General features: G+C 40.8%; 1 protein-coding gene across 4 annotated transcripts in view; it reads left to right on the top strand.

The window, feature by feature from the left end:
- grik4 (glutamate receptor, ionotropic, kainate 4) overlaps positions 1-16,294 on the top strand; it is a 246,096-nt gene extending 229,802 nt beyond the window's left edge. Inside the window, exons 15-21 of one of the 4 annotated variants that reach the window (XM_089013796.1) lie at positions 1,425-1,534; positions 5,020-5,193; positions 6,402-6,567; positions 8,680-8,905; positions 10,667-10,795; positions 10,877-10,995; positions 13,309-16,294. In XM_089013796.1, the coding sequence (XP_088869922.1) occupies positions 1,425-1,534; positions 5,020-5,193; positions 6,402-6,567; positions 8,680-8,905; positions 10,667-10,795; positions 10,877-10,995; positions 13,309-13,695 (1,311 nt within the window). In that variant the 3' untranslated portion in view covers positions 13,696-16,294. Of the gene's footprint in view, positions 1-1,424; positions 1,535-5,019; positions 5,224-6,401; positions 6,568-8,679; positions 8,906-10,666; positions 10,796-10,876; positions 10,996-13,305 lie in introns of all 4 variants that reach the window. The other 3 variants (XM_089013795.1, XM_089013794.1, XM_089013793.1) reach the window with 3 other exon arrangements.

Raw genomic sequence — 16,294 nt, 5'->3', positions numbered from 1 at the left:
AATAATGACACTTTTAACTCATTCAGTGTGACAACACACATACACAAACTATCCAACTATGCGCACATGCATATATTATTCATACTCTGTGAACAATGAGTATCATTACTGCATCTAACAGAATCATTTACAGTAGTTGGGAATATTCTTCTTTTCTGTCTGCATGACTGTGTAATATTGCACCCGAGTTGTGCACACCAGAAGGGGCCGCAATAAATTAACCATGATACACAAAAGCCCTCGCGTTCTATTTAATGGTCTAATTTAGTGGTACTGTTGTGACTCAATTGTCACAACAGTAGAAATAGGGAACGTGCACAACCAAAAAAAATGGTGCTATTGGAAATATATAAATGTGCAGTTTAAAAAGAATGTGTTTATTTTTAAATGCAGCTTTATTAGATCTCCTCTTTATGACCCTCTGTGCTCAATATTATATGAAATTGGCCCCCTGTTGCTTTGATTATACTGCCCCCCCCCCTCAATAAACTGTTTTATTATAGTGTGTTGTTTAGAACTTGACGTAAATTGTGATTTTTTTGTTTTTACAGCTTGATCCTTGGGAATAGAAAAACTGATTTGTCATGTTGTCTAACGATTCAGCACCACGCTGTAGTATTTACTGTCCGTGTGAGATCTGCTTTATGACTGTTGATGTTTATGTCTAGGTGCAGACAAAGAAGATATCATTTTAATGCTATTGGTCTACAACAGGGAAATCTATCCTTATAACACCCAACAAGCATTGTTTACTACCACTCTTTTTCAGAGAGCTGTAAATGTTGATTAACTCACAGTCAACTCAACCCGCGGGACTCTGGATTCAACATGCAATTTTGGCCTTGAATTAATCTCATTGACCTTTTTTAAGAGAAGGCATTTTAACTCATTTACTGCCATTCATGAATTTATTCGGGAATTGAAAATATGACATAATGCGCCATTCCCGAATTAGTTCGAGTTTTGTTTTTTCTCGCTTGGGTGCCAATAAAGCGTTTTTCCCCCTCCCACAAGGGGGCAGCATTTCCCTTTTTTCCATGTTAGCGCTTTGTTCCAGCTTCAGGTGTTGTTCAAGCGCTATATGAACCAATATCTATGTATTGCATTGTATTTTGGACAGCCACCCTCATTTCAAGCTCATATAACTCCAGACCCATATAATTTAGGACAGAAAGAAAGACAGTTTAAGGTTTCTAACGCTGTACTGAATGTTTATGTAGTCCTAAAACTCGTTATTCTGTGGGTCCTGGCATTCAAGTGACAATGACAAAAACCTGGAGTGGACACAATTTTGCACGTCTGGCAGTCAATGAGTTTAGGTCTCAGCCCACCCGCGTTGAAGTTCTGAGTCGGGATGGATTCAGTGATCGATTGTAACATGATCGAAAGTTGAACACTTGTAAACCTGTTCCTGTTTATTGCAGGGTCGACGTCCAGGCTACTTCTCCTTCCTGGACCCGTTCTCCCCAGGCGTCTGGCTCTTCATGTTGTTGGCCTACTTGGCCGTCAGCTGCGTACTTTTCCTGGTGGCCAGGTAAACATGCAGACACACAAACACCATACGTGTTAAGTTTCAGAAATCATAAATCAAGAGATTTTCATACTCGCGACTCTGTGGTGCGTGTTACAATAATGTGAATGTTACAAAAGTGTAAATTAGAAGTAAATAAAACACACACTGCTTTCATTGTTTATTCAATTAGTATAAAAATGTATTTTGTTTTTTACATTTTCTTTTGTTTCACCTTACAAATTAACTGTCTGTATTGTGTCTATAATTGCTTTATAAAATGAGTATTCTGAGTATTTTAGTCAAAATCTGAAGTCTCTCAACCAAATTGTAAGACTTAACATGTATGAAACACACACGCACACGCATACACAAGCACGCACACACACGCACACACAGCAGACATTTTCCCAATTTAACAATTTCTTACTTTTTTATTATCAGAGATAGTTTTCTAGATTTTAATTTCGAGCAAGTAAGAAGTTGTGGTACACACTTGAGGGCAGCATGGACTTGGTTCCCACTCAGTGAAAGTGGGTGTGAATGGTCGCTGCCGGTTCCTAGCTAATTACTGGCAACCAGTTTCCAGTGTAGTCCACCTTCCGCTTGAAATCAGCTAAAATAGGTTCCAACAAATCTATTTAAGATAATAAACGGTGTTGACAATGGATTGATAGATAAAGTATGTGTTTTTATCTGAGGCAGAAGACCAGAACGCTTCAATCATCATTAAAGCTACGTACATGTTTTTTTTTTCCAGCAGGCTTTTGTCAAATAACATATCTCTGGTTTCTTTGGAGATTGATTTTAAGCTTCTGCTGCTCAGAAGTATGTGTGAAATTATTGGGGGGGGGGACTACTGGGACTCAATGGAAACAAAATAAATCAGAAAGCAGGATAGGATGTGTGTGGGGGCGAAGACACCTGTTGAAGACAAGTCGATGGGATGCGCTCTGGGTCCTTGGCGTAACACTGACGCTTGCTGGGCAAATAGAGAACTGAAACTCAAAACTAAGCCATGTCATAAAATCCATTCATTCCCAAACACTGTGGCATGGCACATTAGTGAGCCCATAAGTGATGGGCAGAGTCTATCCATGTTTTTTACTCATTCACTGCCAGACGATATGCACAAAATGCGTTCACTCCAGTGCCAGGGTTTTTGTCATTTTCACTCAAATGACAGAATATTGAGTTTTGGGACTAAATAAACATTCGATGCAGCGTAAGAAACCTTAGATTCTCTTCTTTCAACAGAAAAAAAGTTAATTCCTAAATTATATGGGTCTGGAGATATCTGAGCTTGAAATGGAGGCAGCTGTACACAATACAATACAATACAATACAATACATTCATATTGTATAAGGTAAAGCGCTTTAACAATAGCATTGAATTGTATATCGCTTTGACAACAGCTGAAGCTGTAACAAAGTGCTAACATGGAAAAAAGGCAAATTCTACACCCTTGTGGAAGAAAAAAAAACATTGCCAGAGGTCTTACCAGCGCTTTATCGGCACCCCCGCAAGAAAAAACAAAACTCGAACAAATTCGGGAATGGCACTCCACATCATATTTTCAATTTCCGAATAAATTTGGGGATGGCAGTGAATGAGTTAAGGTGAAAGGAAGCTGACATAGTGGTGAATTTGATGTTGGATAGGATGATGTCTAGAATAATAATAAAGTTGCAGACTTCAGGAGAGGGGTCCCTGGAACAGCTGTTGATGTTAATGTCTCCAATTTTCCTGGGGCTAATCTGTTTTGTCTGTGTGAATTTCAAGGTGGGTTGTTACGAGTGAGAGTGTGATTAGCATTTCTGATTCACGTCTCTGGTTCTGGGTTAAAATCTTGTCTCTAGCTTGCCTATGTGAAGTTACCGTGTTATTACTGAGCTTATTCCTCTGAGTACTAGGCCATCTTTCCCACCAATTCACACCGACGGACGTTAAGCGTATAAAAGACTCACTGTTTTCCTATGACTTGCTGGAAACCTTTATAAGGTTTACTCAATGTCTCGCACAATGCTAGCAGGGGATTGGCTCTAGCTTAGTTGTTATTTTATTTTTTCAAACACAAGACGATTATAGCTCCACACATTGGAATGTACATTTAAAAAACAAACATGGCACTATTGTCAATGAAAAAGTAGAATGCCACAAAAACAGGAAACAGGCAGGTCCTTTCAGTGATAGAGATACCCACTTTGAGCTACACTGGCCGGCCTCATGGGCCCGAATATATTCTTAGTTTTTATCAAGTCTTGTGTGCATATTTAATCGGCTGGTACATTTGCAACATCGCAATCGTGTTAATTGGTGATTGAAATTTTGAAGTGGTCGATGGTCAGCCCGACGGTGTCATCTACTTTTCCTTTCGGCTTTTCCCATCAACGGGTCGCCACAGCAAATCAGTGTCCTCCATCTTTAGAGGTTTGATCCGCATGTTTGTTTTGGCCAAGATTTTATGTCAGATGCCCTTCCTGACACAACCCTCTGTATTTATCCGGGCTTGGGACCGGCACAAGAAGACTTATGTTCCTTTGTGGCTACAGAACAAGCAACTCACTCAGTCAAAAGCTCCCAAACACAACATGCTGTTGGCAAAACCCGCACACCGTGCGACAGTTCAGCTGATTTCAGCCATGTCAATTTAGCTTGTAGTCGACGTGCACATTCCACCATGATGTCCCTGATGCACTGGTGGAAAGACGCTTTGATCCTCTCCTCTTTCATCTAGAACTGCTTCATGTCATCACAAAGAGGGTACAGCAAGTCCTGAAGAATGAATGTCTCTCTGTGTTTTTGGATTGTCATATTGTCTCTATGCTGTCATATTATTTGTTATTTAGTTTTTTTTTGTTCTTTTGACTTCAAGACGGCGCCCGAGAGTGGCTGCCTTTCCAGCAGCTCATGTATTTTGTTTTTCTACTGTCATTCCTTTCATCACTTTGCTGCTGTGAAATGTAAATTTCTCCACTGTGAGACTAATAAAGGCAAATCCAATCCAATCCAATCCAATCCAATTGCTTTGTAGCTAGGCTTAAAAATGTATGGTACGTACAGTCTGAAAAATTGTTAAACTACTTAGTAGTCCAAGTAGTTTTTATTATGCTTAGCACTGCATAAAATAAATTGGTTTTTCAAAGATGAGGCCACTAAGTTTACTTAAATGGACGAAAAAACCAAATTCATGCTGAAAATACTGCATTATTTCTAGCTGATCTTCATGCTTGATATCTACTGCAAGAAGTTGCGATATGCTAACTTTTCTGAAAAGCTCAGTTTCATGTGTTACAAACTTTAGTTTAATATTAAAGTAGGCAGCATGTCAGAGTAAAAAGTTAGCAGGCACTCTGGAGGCAACCAAAATACTTTGTAACTGGTGTAACTCCCTCCATTTTGTTTTACTTTTTTTGTGTTAATGCCAATACCAGAACTCGTTCGCATTCCCTCTCAGGCTGGTTGCCTCGAGCCCAATACAGTCTTGCTATTATCTTGTTCTCCACAGATTGACACCATACGAGTGGTACAACCCACACCCCTGCTTGAAAGGACGCTGCAACCTACTCATCAATCAGTACTCCCTTGGAAACAGCTTGTGGTTCCCTGTCGGGGGCTTCATGCAACAAGGGTCCACCATTGCCCCCAGAGCACTGTCCACGCGCTGCGTCAGCGGAGTGTGGTCAGTGTGGTGCACACATCATAGTTGCTGGTCTGTCATCTTGTCATCTTGATTCATTTGTCTGGTTTAATTTATTCAGTTGCCCTGCAGATTTTTTGGGCTCCCACAGCGAGTTTCAAGGAAATCAGTTCATTTCAACATCTTTCTTTTTGGACACTTGGTTGCCCAAGAATGCAAATATTTGGAAATCTATTGTTGACTCATGTCATAACTATGACAAATCATTAGCAGAAAATACTTGCTAATTGCCGTGGGCAAAAAAAATAGTTTTAGTACGTATTTGAAATGTCATGTCATGGCACAAACCGTTTCTTAAAAAAATACATTCAATTACATTTTTAACTCATTCACTGCCACATTTCGCACACAGACTGCCAGACATTTACAAAAATGTGTCCCCTACACGGCCAGGGTTTTTGTCACTGTCACTTGAATTCCAGGACTCACAGAATATTGGGTTTTAGGGCTACATAAAAACTCAGTACAGCGTTAGAAACCTTAGACTCTCTTCTTTCATCAGAAAAAAAGAGTGAATTCCTAAATAATATTGTCTGGAGTTATATGAGCTTGAAATGAGGGCGGCTGTCCAAAATACAATGCCATAATAATAATAAGAATAATAATAATAATAATAATAATAAGAATAATAATAATAATAATAAGAAGAAGAAGAAGAAGAAGAATATGCATATTGCATATTGTGTATATATATATATTTTATATATTTTATATATTTTGGTTTATGTGGCGCTTGAACAACAGCTGAAGCTGGAACAAAGCGCTCACATGGAAAGAAGGAAATTGCTTCCCCCTTGTGGAAAAGAAAAAAAGCATTGCCAGAGGTCAGGGCCAGCGCTTTATCTGCACTCAAGCATGAAAAGAAAAAAACCCTGAACAAATTCGGTAACGGCGCTCTACGTCATATTTTCAATTACCGAATACATTTGTGAATGGTAGTAAATGAGTTAAACAAGGGCTGCATACATTCATCAGGATTATAGAGATATCAATATATGCAGGTTGGGGTAAAATATATAGGATTTATGACATTATTATCTTCATCCATGCCCTCCTCATGAACACCGCTGCAACGTCTTATCGTCTCAGATGTGCCTTTATTGTATAGCTCCTGCCTCTCATTCGCTCTCCATACAACTGTCTGCTCATTTGCATCAAAACATCGATATGCTTTCCTCTCCCATGCGTAGGTGGGCGTTCACATTAATCATCATCTCGTCGTACACCGCCAACCTGGCCGCCTTCCTTACCGTTCAGAGGATGGAGGTGCCCATTGAGTCCGTCGATGACCTGGCGGATCAGACGGCAATCGAGTATGGCACCATGCACGGCGGCTCCACCATGACCTTCTTTCAGGTCAGGGCTCACACACATCATTGTTTTTGATAGATTGTTTAGGTGCTCAGTCAATAAAAACATGCAGTCTGACAGAAGAGACCTCAATCAATGGGTCATTGGCGATGTTATCCCCTGGTCACCTTCCTGTCTTGCGCTAATCACATGTTTCCTGCCTCCTTGACCATAACCACTCAAGAGCTTTATCCTCGGAAGCCAAGATGCAGGTCACAAGTGAAGCAACCACCATGACCTTTAAAAAAACATGAAAAACACTGGCAATAGAGTATGATGAATATGTGACAGGGGAAGTGAGGCAAACAAGAATGATATTGAGCGAACTAATAATATACATTAGACTGGTGGCTTCGTCCCTGTTTGCTTTACAGCCCACTGGACTGTTAATTATGTCGCCGCAGACAAGCTCAAAGAAAGAGGAGGGCAAGTTCCAATGCTAAGTGAACAATGTGTCCTGTGAGAAGAGCAGAGGAAAGAGAACTTGCCCATAAAGTAAGACAATGTGCACTGAATGTGTTCCTGCTGCTGGAAGGAGTCACTTGAAGTCAAGTCGGTCCAAATATTTCACAGAAGGAGCAGTGGTAATACAGTAAAACTGATCTGGTGCACGGTCATTCAACAGTCATGAGAAAAGATCGTAAAATAATTTAACATATAACACCGTTATTAAATCAAAGGTTCCTCTGCTATTCACTATGGATATGGCTCCTGCAAAAAGCTCCAGATATAAAGCTTGCCTAAAAGCATTTACTTTTCTCAAAAGCAGACAGTGTGCCATCTAATCCTATGTGCTTCATATATGAATCAATATTCTCATCATTCAAATTTATTAGACGTAGTACAGTAAAACCTCGGTTGGAGTAAGCGCTCTGTATAAATTAATTTCATTGTATTCCCCTCGGAGTGGTTCCATCTCATGGATGCATAACGCAACCGTAGCCACTATTGTAACTCTTATGTCACTTATAAAACTGTTTTAAAATAAGCCATTCATTGAATATGCTCCATATACTCCAGGGTGCCTCATAATGCGGAAATAATGTCAAAGAAATTAACCTTGAGCAACTTTATAATTCACTTAACTCATTCACTGCCAGACGTGCAAAACTGTGTCCACTCTGTTCCTGGGTTTCTGTCATTGTCACTCGAATTCCAGTAACCACACAATATTGAGCTTTAGGACTACATAAACATTCAATGCAGCGTAAGAAACCATAGACTCTCTTTTTTCATCAGAAAAAAAGTTAATTCCTAAATTATATGGGTCTGGAGTTATATGAGCATGAAATGAGGGTGGCTGTCCAAAATAAAATGCAATACATACATATTGGTTTATATAGTGCTTTAACAACAGCTGAAGCTGTAACAAAGCCAGAGGCCATGGCCAGCGCTTTATCGGCACACAAGCATGAAAAAACAACACCCGAACAAATTCGGGAATGGCGCTCTACGTTATATTCTCCATCCATCCATTTTCCGTCCCGCTTATTCCTCATTAGGGTCGCTGGAGCCTATCTCAGCTGTCTTCGGGCAGGAGGCGGGCGACACCCTGAATTGGTTTCCAGCCAATTGCAGGGCACACAAAAAACATACAACAGTCACTCTCACACCTATGGACAATTTGGAGTGTCCAATCTGCCTGCCATTCATGTTTTTGGAGTGTGGGAGGAAACCGGAGGACCCGGAGAAGACCCACGCGGGCCCGGGGAGAGCATGCAAGCTCCACACAGGGAGGCCGTACCGGGACGCGAACCAGCGACCTCTGCACTGTGAAGCCGGTGTGCTAACCACTCGACTACCGGGCCGCCGCACGTTATATTTTCAATTCTCGAATACAATTGTGAATGAGTTAAGATGCTATAAAATGGTGCTTAAAATTGAGGATCATAAAACACCAACACTGTATATTTATCATAAATACAGTTATTAAAACTACTTCAACATAGTTGCGTGGCAACAAAAGGCCATAAAATGGCGTCAATGTACTGATTTTGATCAAACGTTTGAGATTCTAATAAAAATAAGGCCATTGCATAACAAATCCAACAAGTTCACTTGGTCTTCATCACTGGCAAAATGTATCTGCTCATGACTGTGTCCGTCATGGCTGTGCAGAACTCCCGCTACCAGACGTACCAACGAATGTGGAACTTTATGCACTCCAAGCAACCCAGCGTGTTTGTGAAGAGCACAGAGGAGGGCATCGCTCGCGTCCTCAATTCCAACTACGCCTACCTGCTGGAGAGCACCATGAACGAGTACTATCGCCAAAGGAACTGCAACCTGACGCAGATCGGTGGACTCCTCGACACCAAGGGCTACGGTATCGGAATGCCGCTGGGTGAGTAGGGGAGACGGTAGGGAATAGGATTTCTTTGGTTTATTGCGGGTCTGTGAACATAACTTGAGAAGCTAGAGAAATAGTTGGAGGATTTCTAGTCAAAACTTACCTTGAAAAGTAGTGCCTCAGCAAAGGCAAGCTATTAGTAGGTGAGATGATGCAAAAAATAAATAAAAAGCACGACAGAGACAAAATCAAACATGCTTTAATAAAATGTCTCTTACCATGCTCTGATGGGAGAAGCCAAGATAAGAGCATTTGAAATGTGGCTCCCTAGTGAGATGTGACTTGCTGCTTGCTCAGAGACTCAAATATCTTGCCGTTGCTTCTACTTTGATCGCATGTTGAGCGGAGGTGTCAATGGCGGGGGAAAAACACCAATAAAAGTAAAAGTGAGTTATTTAAATTCTTCTCAAGAATGGATGTGTGTCTGTCTCGAAAAAATATCCACCTCTTGGATAATTGAAATGTGTTTCAGCAAAACCTTATTTAACTCATTCACTGCTATTCCCCAATTTTATTCGGGATTTGGTTCCCGACTGTACGGGGTTTGATTTTTCTTGCTGGGGTGCCGATAAAACGCTGGCCAGACCTCTGGCAATGTTTTTCCCTTCCACCAGGGGGCAGGATTTCCTTTTTTTCTATGTTAGCGCTTTGTTCCAGCTTCAGCTGTTGTTAAAGCGCTGTATAAACCAATGTGTATGTATTGCATTGTAGTTTGGAAAGTCACCCTCATCTCAAGGTCATATAACTACAGACCTATATAATTTAGGAATTAAGTATTTTTTCTGATGAAAGAAGAGAGTCTAAGTTTTCTTACGCTGCATTAAATGTTTATGTAGTCCTAAAACTCAATATAGGAAGAAACCACTAGACTGGTACAACGGGCATGAAGGTGGGCCCAGCAAAGCGTTGTGGAGCGCAAGCAGGGCACCGTGAGACGCGTAGAACACTGTGGTCATCCACTGTGGTCATCCACTGTGGTCATCCACTGCATCCCGACCCATCCCCAGCCGTCTTGACTCTGTATTGCCACTGGATTCAGATGGGCTGGGACAAGAGAGTGAGGCAGACAACATTGCGCAACTCTCGCAAATCATCTTCACCACCAGTGAAGATGGTCATCTCTTGTCAAAGAGGACGAACACATACTGTGGGTACCGGATGAAGTGGACACATTTTTGCACATGTCTGACAGCGAATGAGTTAATTGAAGTTGCATTGGATTATTAGGTAAAATGCTGTCTTGATTTATTTCCGGATATTAGCCGTTATTTGTTTTATTGCATTGAGTTGCAAGTGAGTGTTTGATGGTGGCGAAGAACTCAACTCACCTCTCAACTAGCAGAACTTGCGCACAAAGTGAAGAGTTCTTTTTAGAAAAAGCTGTTTGTAGCCACCTCAAATTACTTCATTGTTCATTACTTTTTTTTACTTACACTTGAAAAATATTCAGTTTATTAAAACTAGATCTCGAACTAGTTAAAGCGCAAGATAAATCAATAGGTATTGTATTGTATAGAACTAATGCTAAAACGAATAAAAATTGAACAAAAATTTAAAGAAAAATTATCAAACCTGCTCCAAAATAGAAGCACCTAAATAGAAGCAACTGTTTTTTAATCCAAAGGAAATAAAAACAAATTGCAATTAAAAATGCCAAAATATCATATGTAATCCTGATGGTATCACCATGAAAACCCCAGGTATCCCAATATACATTTGTATGTCTGAAGGGCTTTGGCAAATTTTTGACCGCAGGCTCTGTATACCGTGATGAGTTTGACCTGGCCATCCTCAAGCTTCAGGAGGACAATCGATTGGAGATCCTGAAGAGAAAATGGTGGGATGGCGGCAAGTGTCCAAAGGAAGAGGACCACCGTGCCAAAGGTTCTTGTCTTGTTTATCATCTTTCTCAAATGATACATTTCATTGACCGAGCAATACTGGCTTTCTGCTTCTCCCCCAAAGGTCTGGGCATGGAGAACATTGGTGGTATCTTCGTGGTGCTGGTGTGTGGCCTACTTGTGGCCATCTTCATGGCGGTGCTGGAGTTTATGTGGATGTTGAGGCACGCGCCAGGAAGCGAGGTGAGAGAGGCCTATGTAACCTGCATCTGCTTCCTATCCCTGTATCCACCTTGGCACCCGCACCCCCGAGGGGCTGCCAGGCTCCCGTCGCACTGAACAGGTCTGACCATTAGTCGGGATCTGCTTCCAGACGCTACGAGCGCAAAACCGAATTTACCTCAAAGTAGTGTGTGTGCGTGCGTGCGTGCGTGCGTGTGTGTGTGCGTGTGTGTGTGTGTGTGTGTGTGTGTGTGTGTGTGTGTGTGTGTGTGTGTGTGTGTGTGTGTGCGTGCGTGCGTGCGTGCGTGCGTGCGTGCGTGCGTGCGTGCGTGCGTGCGTGCGTGTGTGTGTGTGTGTGTCACTGTAGTCTTGAAGATACAGTACAATGTTTCAAGTAGTATGTCATACCGAATGCAGTCAGGTCTCTTAGTGCATTAATGGTGCTGACAATCACAGCTTATTCATCGATGACAGATGTCATGATTAACCTCAAAATCCAAGCAGGCCTATTCAATGGCCTCCACGGTGTGCACGTCATCAGGCCAACATTGTACCTTGTACAGAAGTCATTTCATAGTGTAGCAGACGTTCTATATAAAGTGTTTATTCCTCGCTGCTATACACTAATATTGTGGACTTAATCAGGGTGTCAGTTGAATGTAGCCTCGTCTCAAATTGAAACATTCTAACAGCTCTCAGTTTGCCTTCTATGACACTAACGCGACAAACGCTAAGCTTATCTGTTTGATTCGTCTCAGCGAGATGTGCAAAGACGTTGGTTCAGTCTCTTTCTGATGTCATGCCTTTCAAATGGTACTTAATGAATGTCTTTTTTTTTAAATGGTCTTGACATTGTGACTTTACTTCAATAAACATACGGTTTGTGAAAGTCAAACGGTGACTTGTGAGTTCTTCTTCTTTGAACAACATAGACCAGTGCTTCACCTCATGATCTGAATATTGTGAAATAAGGCTCAAAATAAGCCCTTGCGCAGTTTGTGGGTCATGATAACCGATGCATGTTGAAGGCAGCTGAAATTGTACGTCCCGAAAAGTGACATGGCTATCTACCTAGCTACCGAGCTGGCTCGCTACCTGGCTGCCTATCTAGCTCGCTACTTAGCTGGCTATCTATTTGCTATCTATTGGCTCTCTATTAGCAAGATAGCTAGCTTTGTATCTATTTGAGTGACTTCCGGGTTGAGTGAACGCTGGCGCGTGTGGCTGCTGCTGCTCACCCACAGAAAAACTGATCCTGTGACTGTTGTGACCTTTAGAGTTTTGAAAGACGCTTAGAAATTAAATGTATTATTATTATTATTATTATTATTATTATTATTCGTCTGTGTAAGCTCTCAGTCGTACAGGAGTGGTCCAGGAGTGGTCCATCGATGAGAAGGTTTCTTCAGCCGTCATCTGTACAAAAAAAACACTTTTGTACAGATGACGGCTGAAGAAACCTTCTCATCGATATTATTATTATTATTATTATTATTATTATTATGCACCCCATCAATACAGTTTGAAAAGCAAAACTGAGACACACATAGAAAACTGCCAAAATAAAGTAGAAGGAGAATCACTGTGATGGATTAAAAAATAGCTTTGCTAAATTCACTTTACCTATAAGGGGTATTCAGACTCAAGGGAAGCGCTGTGCTGCTTATATACAGTTGAAGCAGCTAGCTAGCTAGCAACAGCCTTGGCTAGCTACTACATTGTGTAATTGCTCCTAAGTCAGTAAACATCATGTGTAGCATGGCAAATAAGGTGTTTGTGACACAGATAATAGAGTACTCCCAAACATAAAACAGATGACAAGAAAAATCGGAGAAGCCATTTTAGGCTAATCAAGGAATGACACGGCTGCCGCGTTTAAGTACTAGTTTGATTTATTGCACACTTCAGACGTCTGGCCGGAACTGCATTGACGTGGACAGCAACCCTCTGACCAGCTAGATACCAAAAATTTTTAAAAGTGTCTGATTTCTGGTGAAAAATCATACATGCTGAACTGATCCAAAACCTGACATGAATTAATTTCTGTTAAAGCGTATGTCCGCCAGGAGAAATGGCCTATGACCACACTGTATTTTCACTCACTGATCGATTTAGGGCTCATTGATTTATTTAATTTGTTCTAGTGTATAAAACTGAGACTACTAAAAGTGTGCCTGCAATATGATCATTGACTGGCAAGTTTCTTTTTCAATCACAGCTTTGCGGCATTGACAAGCATCAAATATCTAATGTTTGATCAGTGTGCCCTCTCTGCCTTTCTTTCCATCTCTCATCCCCTCTTATTTGCCTCTTCCTTTGGTTGCGTTTCAGCAGTCTGTGTGCGAGGAGATGCTGCGCGAGCTGCAGGGCATCATCCTATGTCACGACAGCCTGCAGGTGAGACGCCGCCGGACATCGTCGGTCACACGGCCGCCACCACTCCCTCAGGAAGAGCGCCGGGCGCAGGCAGCCACCGTGGGCCTTGCCAATGGCAAGCTGTGTACAGGCACGGGAGTGCCCGAGCCGCTTTCCTACAGACTGGCTCAGGAAGCCGCGTTGGTGGCCAGAGGCTGCAGCCACATCCGTATTTGCCCCGAGTGTAGACGCTTCCAGGGGCTCAGGATGCGTCCTGGAGGCGCAACCGGCGCCTTGCCGTCTCCTACGCCCAGTGAGGAGAGCATAGAGTGGGACAAGACAACAAATAGCAGCGAACCTGAATAACATGCATCCTACAGACGTTTGGCCTTCCTGGTCAGATGATGCTTTGTCACTGGATCATCTGATGCAGGATCAAGGAACTGACTCATCTTTTTTGGGGATCTCCTAGGGCGATTTGTCTTTTTCCTGCTATTGGAAAAACTGGTGATTCTGTCTCACGTCGGCCCTCGGTACTGCTCCGAACAGGACGTACAAAGGACGAACAGCCATGGGTCATTTGTACTATGCAGTATTTTCAAGTCTCAGTGTGCTGTTCCTTTCATTCCCCATCTTTTTAAATTATTCATGTACTCTGTTGGATTACCAGTACTGATTATTGTTGTTCTATTGTTATCGGGGGGAAAAAAATATGAAACAAATTCCTTTTTTTTAATCAGATATGTTACGAGATGCTGACCGAAGTTAGAAAAGAACTACCTGAGCTCTTTTTGATGTTTTGGGACTTGTTTTCATAAATAATGGGTTGATGATCCATCCAAGTGTTTCTTCTTTTGAATACTTCAAATATTCCACGCATACAGTACACATCTCTGTCTGTGCCTTTGTATCTTGTCTGAAATCTTTGACTCTGTGTCATATTTACTAGGACTTTTCTTCACCTCCATGTGACCTCTCATCTCACTGTAAACACACACAGAGAAAATATTCATGAATGACTTGAGGCCAACAAAAAAATTATATGACTACAACACAGCAGCATAAACAAATAAATCGGTCCACAGTAAAGGGAGAATGTTTTTATATAGTTATATGAGCAGCTGACATGTGTTCTGTTAAATGTCAAGGCTCTTCAACTTGAATTCAATCTGATAGATTGTGCAAAGCCCGAGGACCCTTTCAGTTTGCATCGGCCAACTCGCTTTGACATTTTCATGCATTCATTTCTGCAAAACATAAACTTGAGAATATATCAGTCTGAAGAAATCAGGGGCTGTGCCCTAAACAAGACATCTTGAAAGAGGGCACTCAGATATGTTGTGTACATGTCCTCACACAAATTTAATCGGGAGACTGACAAAATGTGAACTGAGGGATTTATTTACTCAACTGCAGGTTAGTTGGAGGCTTGCGTTGATGCAAGGCACTTTTATAATACACTTTAAATATGACACATAATAAATGATACTTTGCAAATACTCATTTGGAAATTTTGGGAAATTAATAGACAGAGGTGCATTGAGTTATGATTGACCAGACTTTGAAGTCCATCAAGATGCAAGCTCTTGTTCGGCCCTTTTTTGTTGTTGTTTTAGTTGGCTTGTTTTGTTTTGCGAGCTAAAGTGTCAAAAATAATTGAAAGCATTTATGGTGGCAGTGATCTAAACTCAACTTATATTTACCAAACAGTGAAAAAAATAAATAAATAAAACATAAAAAACACAATTCAACTGTTTATTTATAGACACACTATTTAGTTTGGTTATGACAGTGTAATTCAAAAAGTACATTATTATTAAGTGATGTTTTTCTTATTTAAAAAAGGCATGACGAAATGGGTGTTTGGGGCAGCTGGAACAGATTGATGTTCCAATTGACTTTAATGGAGAAATATAATGTGGGATTCTAATATATTTTGCTATGAGTGTGGTCATGGAACAAATTACATTTGTATCTCAAGGTACCGCCATACAATATAAAATGCAACATTTTTCTACGTTACTATGACAGGTCCTTTTTTAAAGTCGTTCTGTGGACAAGACAGCAAAATTCTGTCTTTTGACTGGTTGTTTGATTGTTTGATTTTTCACAGCTGCATACAACAGCAAATTTTCTTCACACCTTACCATAAACTTTAGCTTCACAGTCCCCGTGTGTAGTGCTCAAAACATCCAAGATGCATGGTGGTATAACTCATATCACAGATGATTACACACTTGTTATTTTCCCCCTTCAAGGGGTTGGAGAAGTGCCAATTTGAAGTGTGGTGTTGAATCAAGCAGATAACACACTTGGTTGGTTAATTGGGGCATGTTGTCTCGAGAGCTTTGAGGAAATAAAATGTGTGACTTAAACAAACAAAACAAAGTTCATACCTGGACTAATTTCCAGCATCATGGGTGTGAATTCTGCACAAATTCTGAAATCCCAAAATCAATCAAGTATCATGCTCTAACAGAAATGTGGCCAAGTCTTACAATCTGTGCTTACAACCACAATTCTACCACCATATAAACAAACGAACGAACAAACACATAAATAAATAAATAAATAGATAAATAAATACAAATTTTATAAAAGTGCACTTGACTGGCGACAATAAATAAATTAATAAATAAATAAATAAATAGATGGATGGATCACTATTTTATAAAAGTCCAATTGACTGGCAACTATTCCTGTGTGTACCCCACATCTTGGGTGGGAGATGCTCATGTGTGTATTCATTTTTGTTCCCAAAAAATGGATGGAAAACGCACTTTGCACCCCATTTCCGCATATCATTTACCCAGAAGGGAATGAATAATAATAATGATAATTTTACAATGTGTTATCTTTGCTATTTACATGGGGGGACCTATGCTGTCCCAGAAATGTAAAACAGAATATCAAAAATTAAAATGAACACAAAAAGAAACATTCCAAATTCATTATATTGATGTAT

This window comes from Hippocampus bargibanti, linkage group LG14, assembly GCF_051943395.1.
Source record: "Hippocampus bargibanti isolate YZ-2025 linkage group LG14, ASM5194339v1, whole genome shotgun sequence".
NCBI lineage: Eukaryota > Metazoa > Chordata > Actinopteri > Syngnathiformes > Syngnathidae > Hippocampus > Hippocampus bargibanti.
The sequence above is the reverse complement of the archived record's forward strand: the minus strand, read 5'-3'. Positions and strand labels throughout refer to the sequence as shown.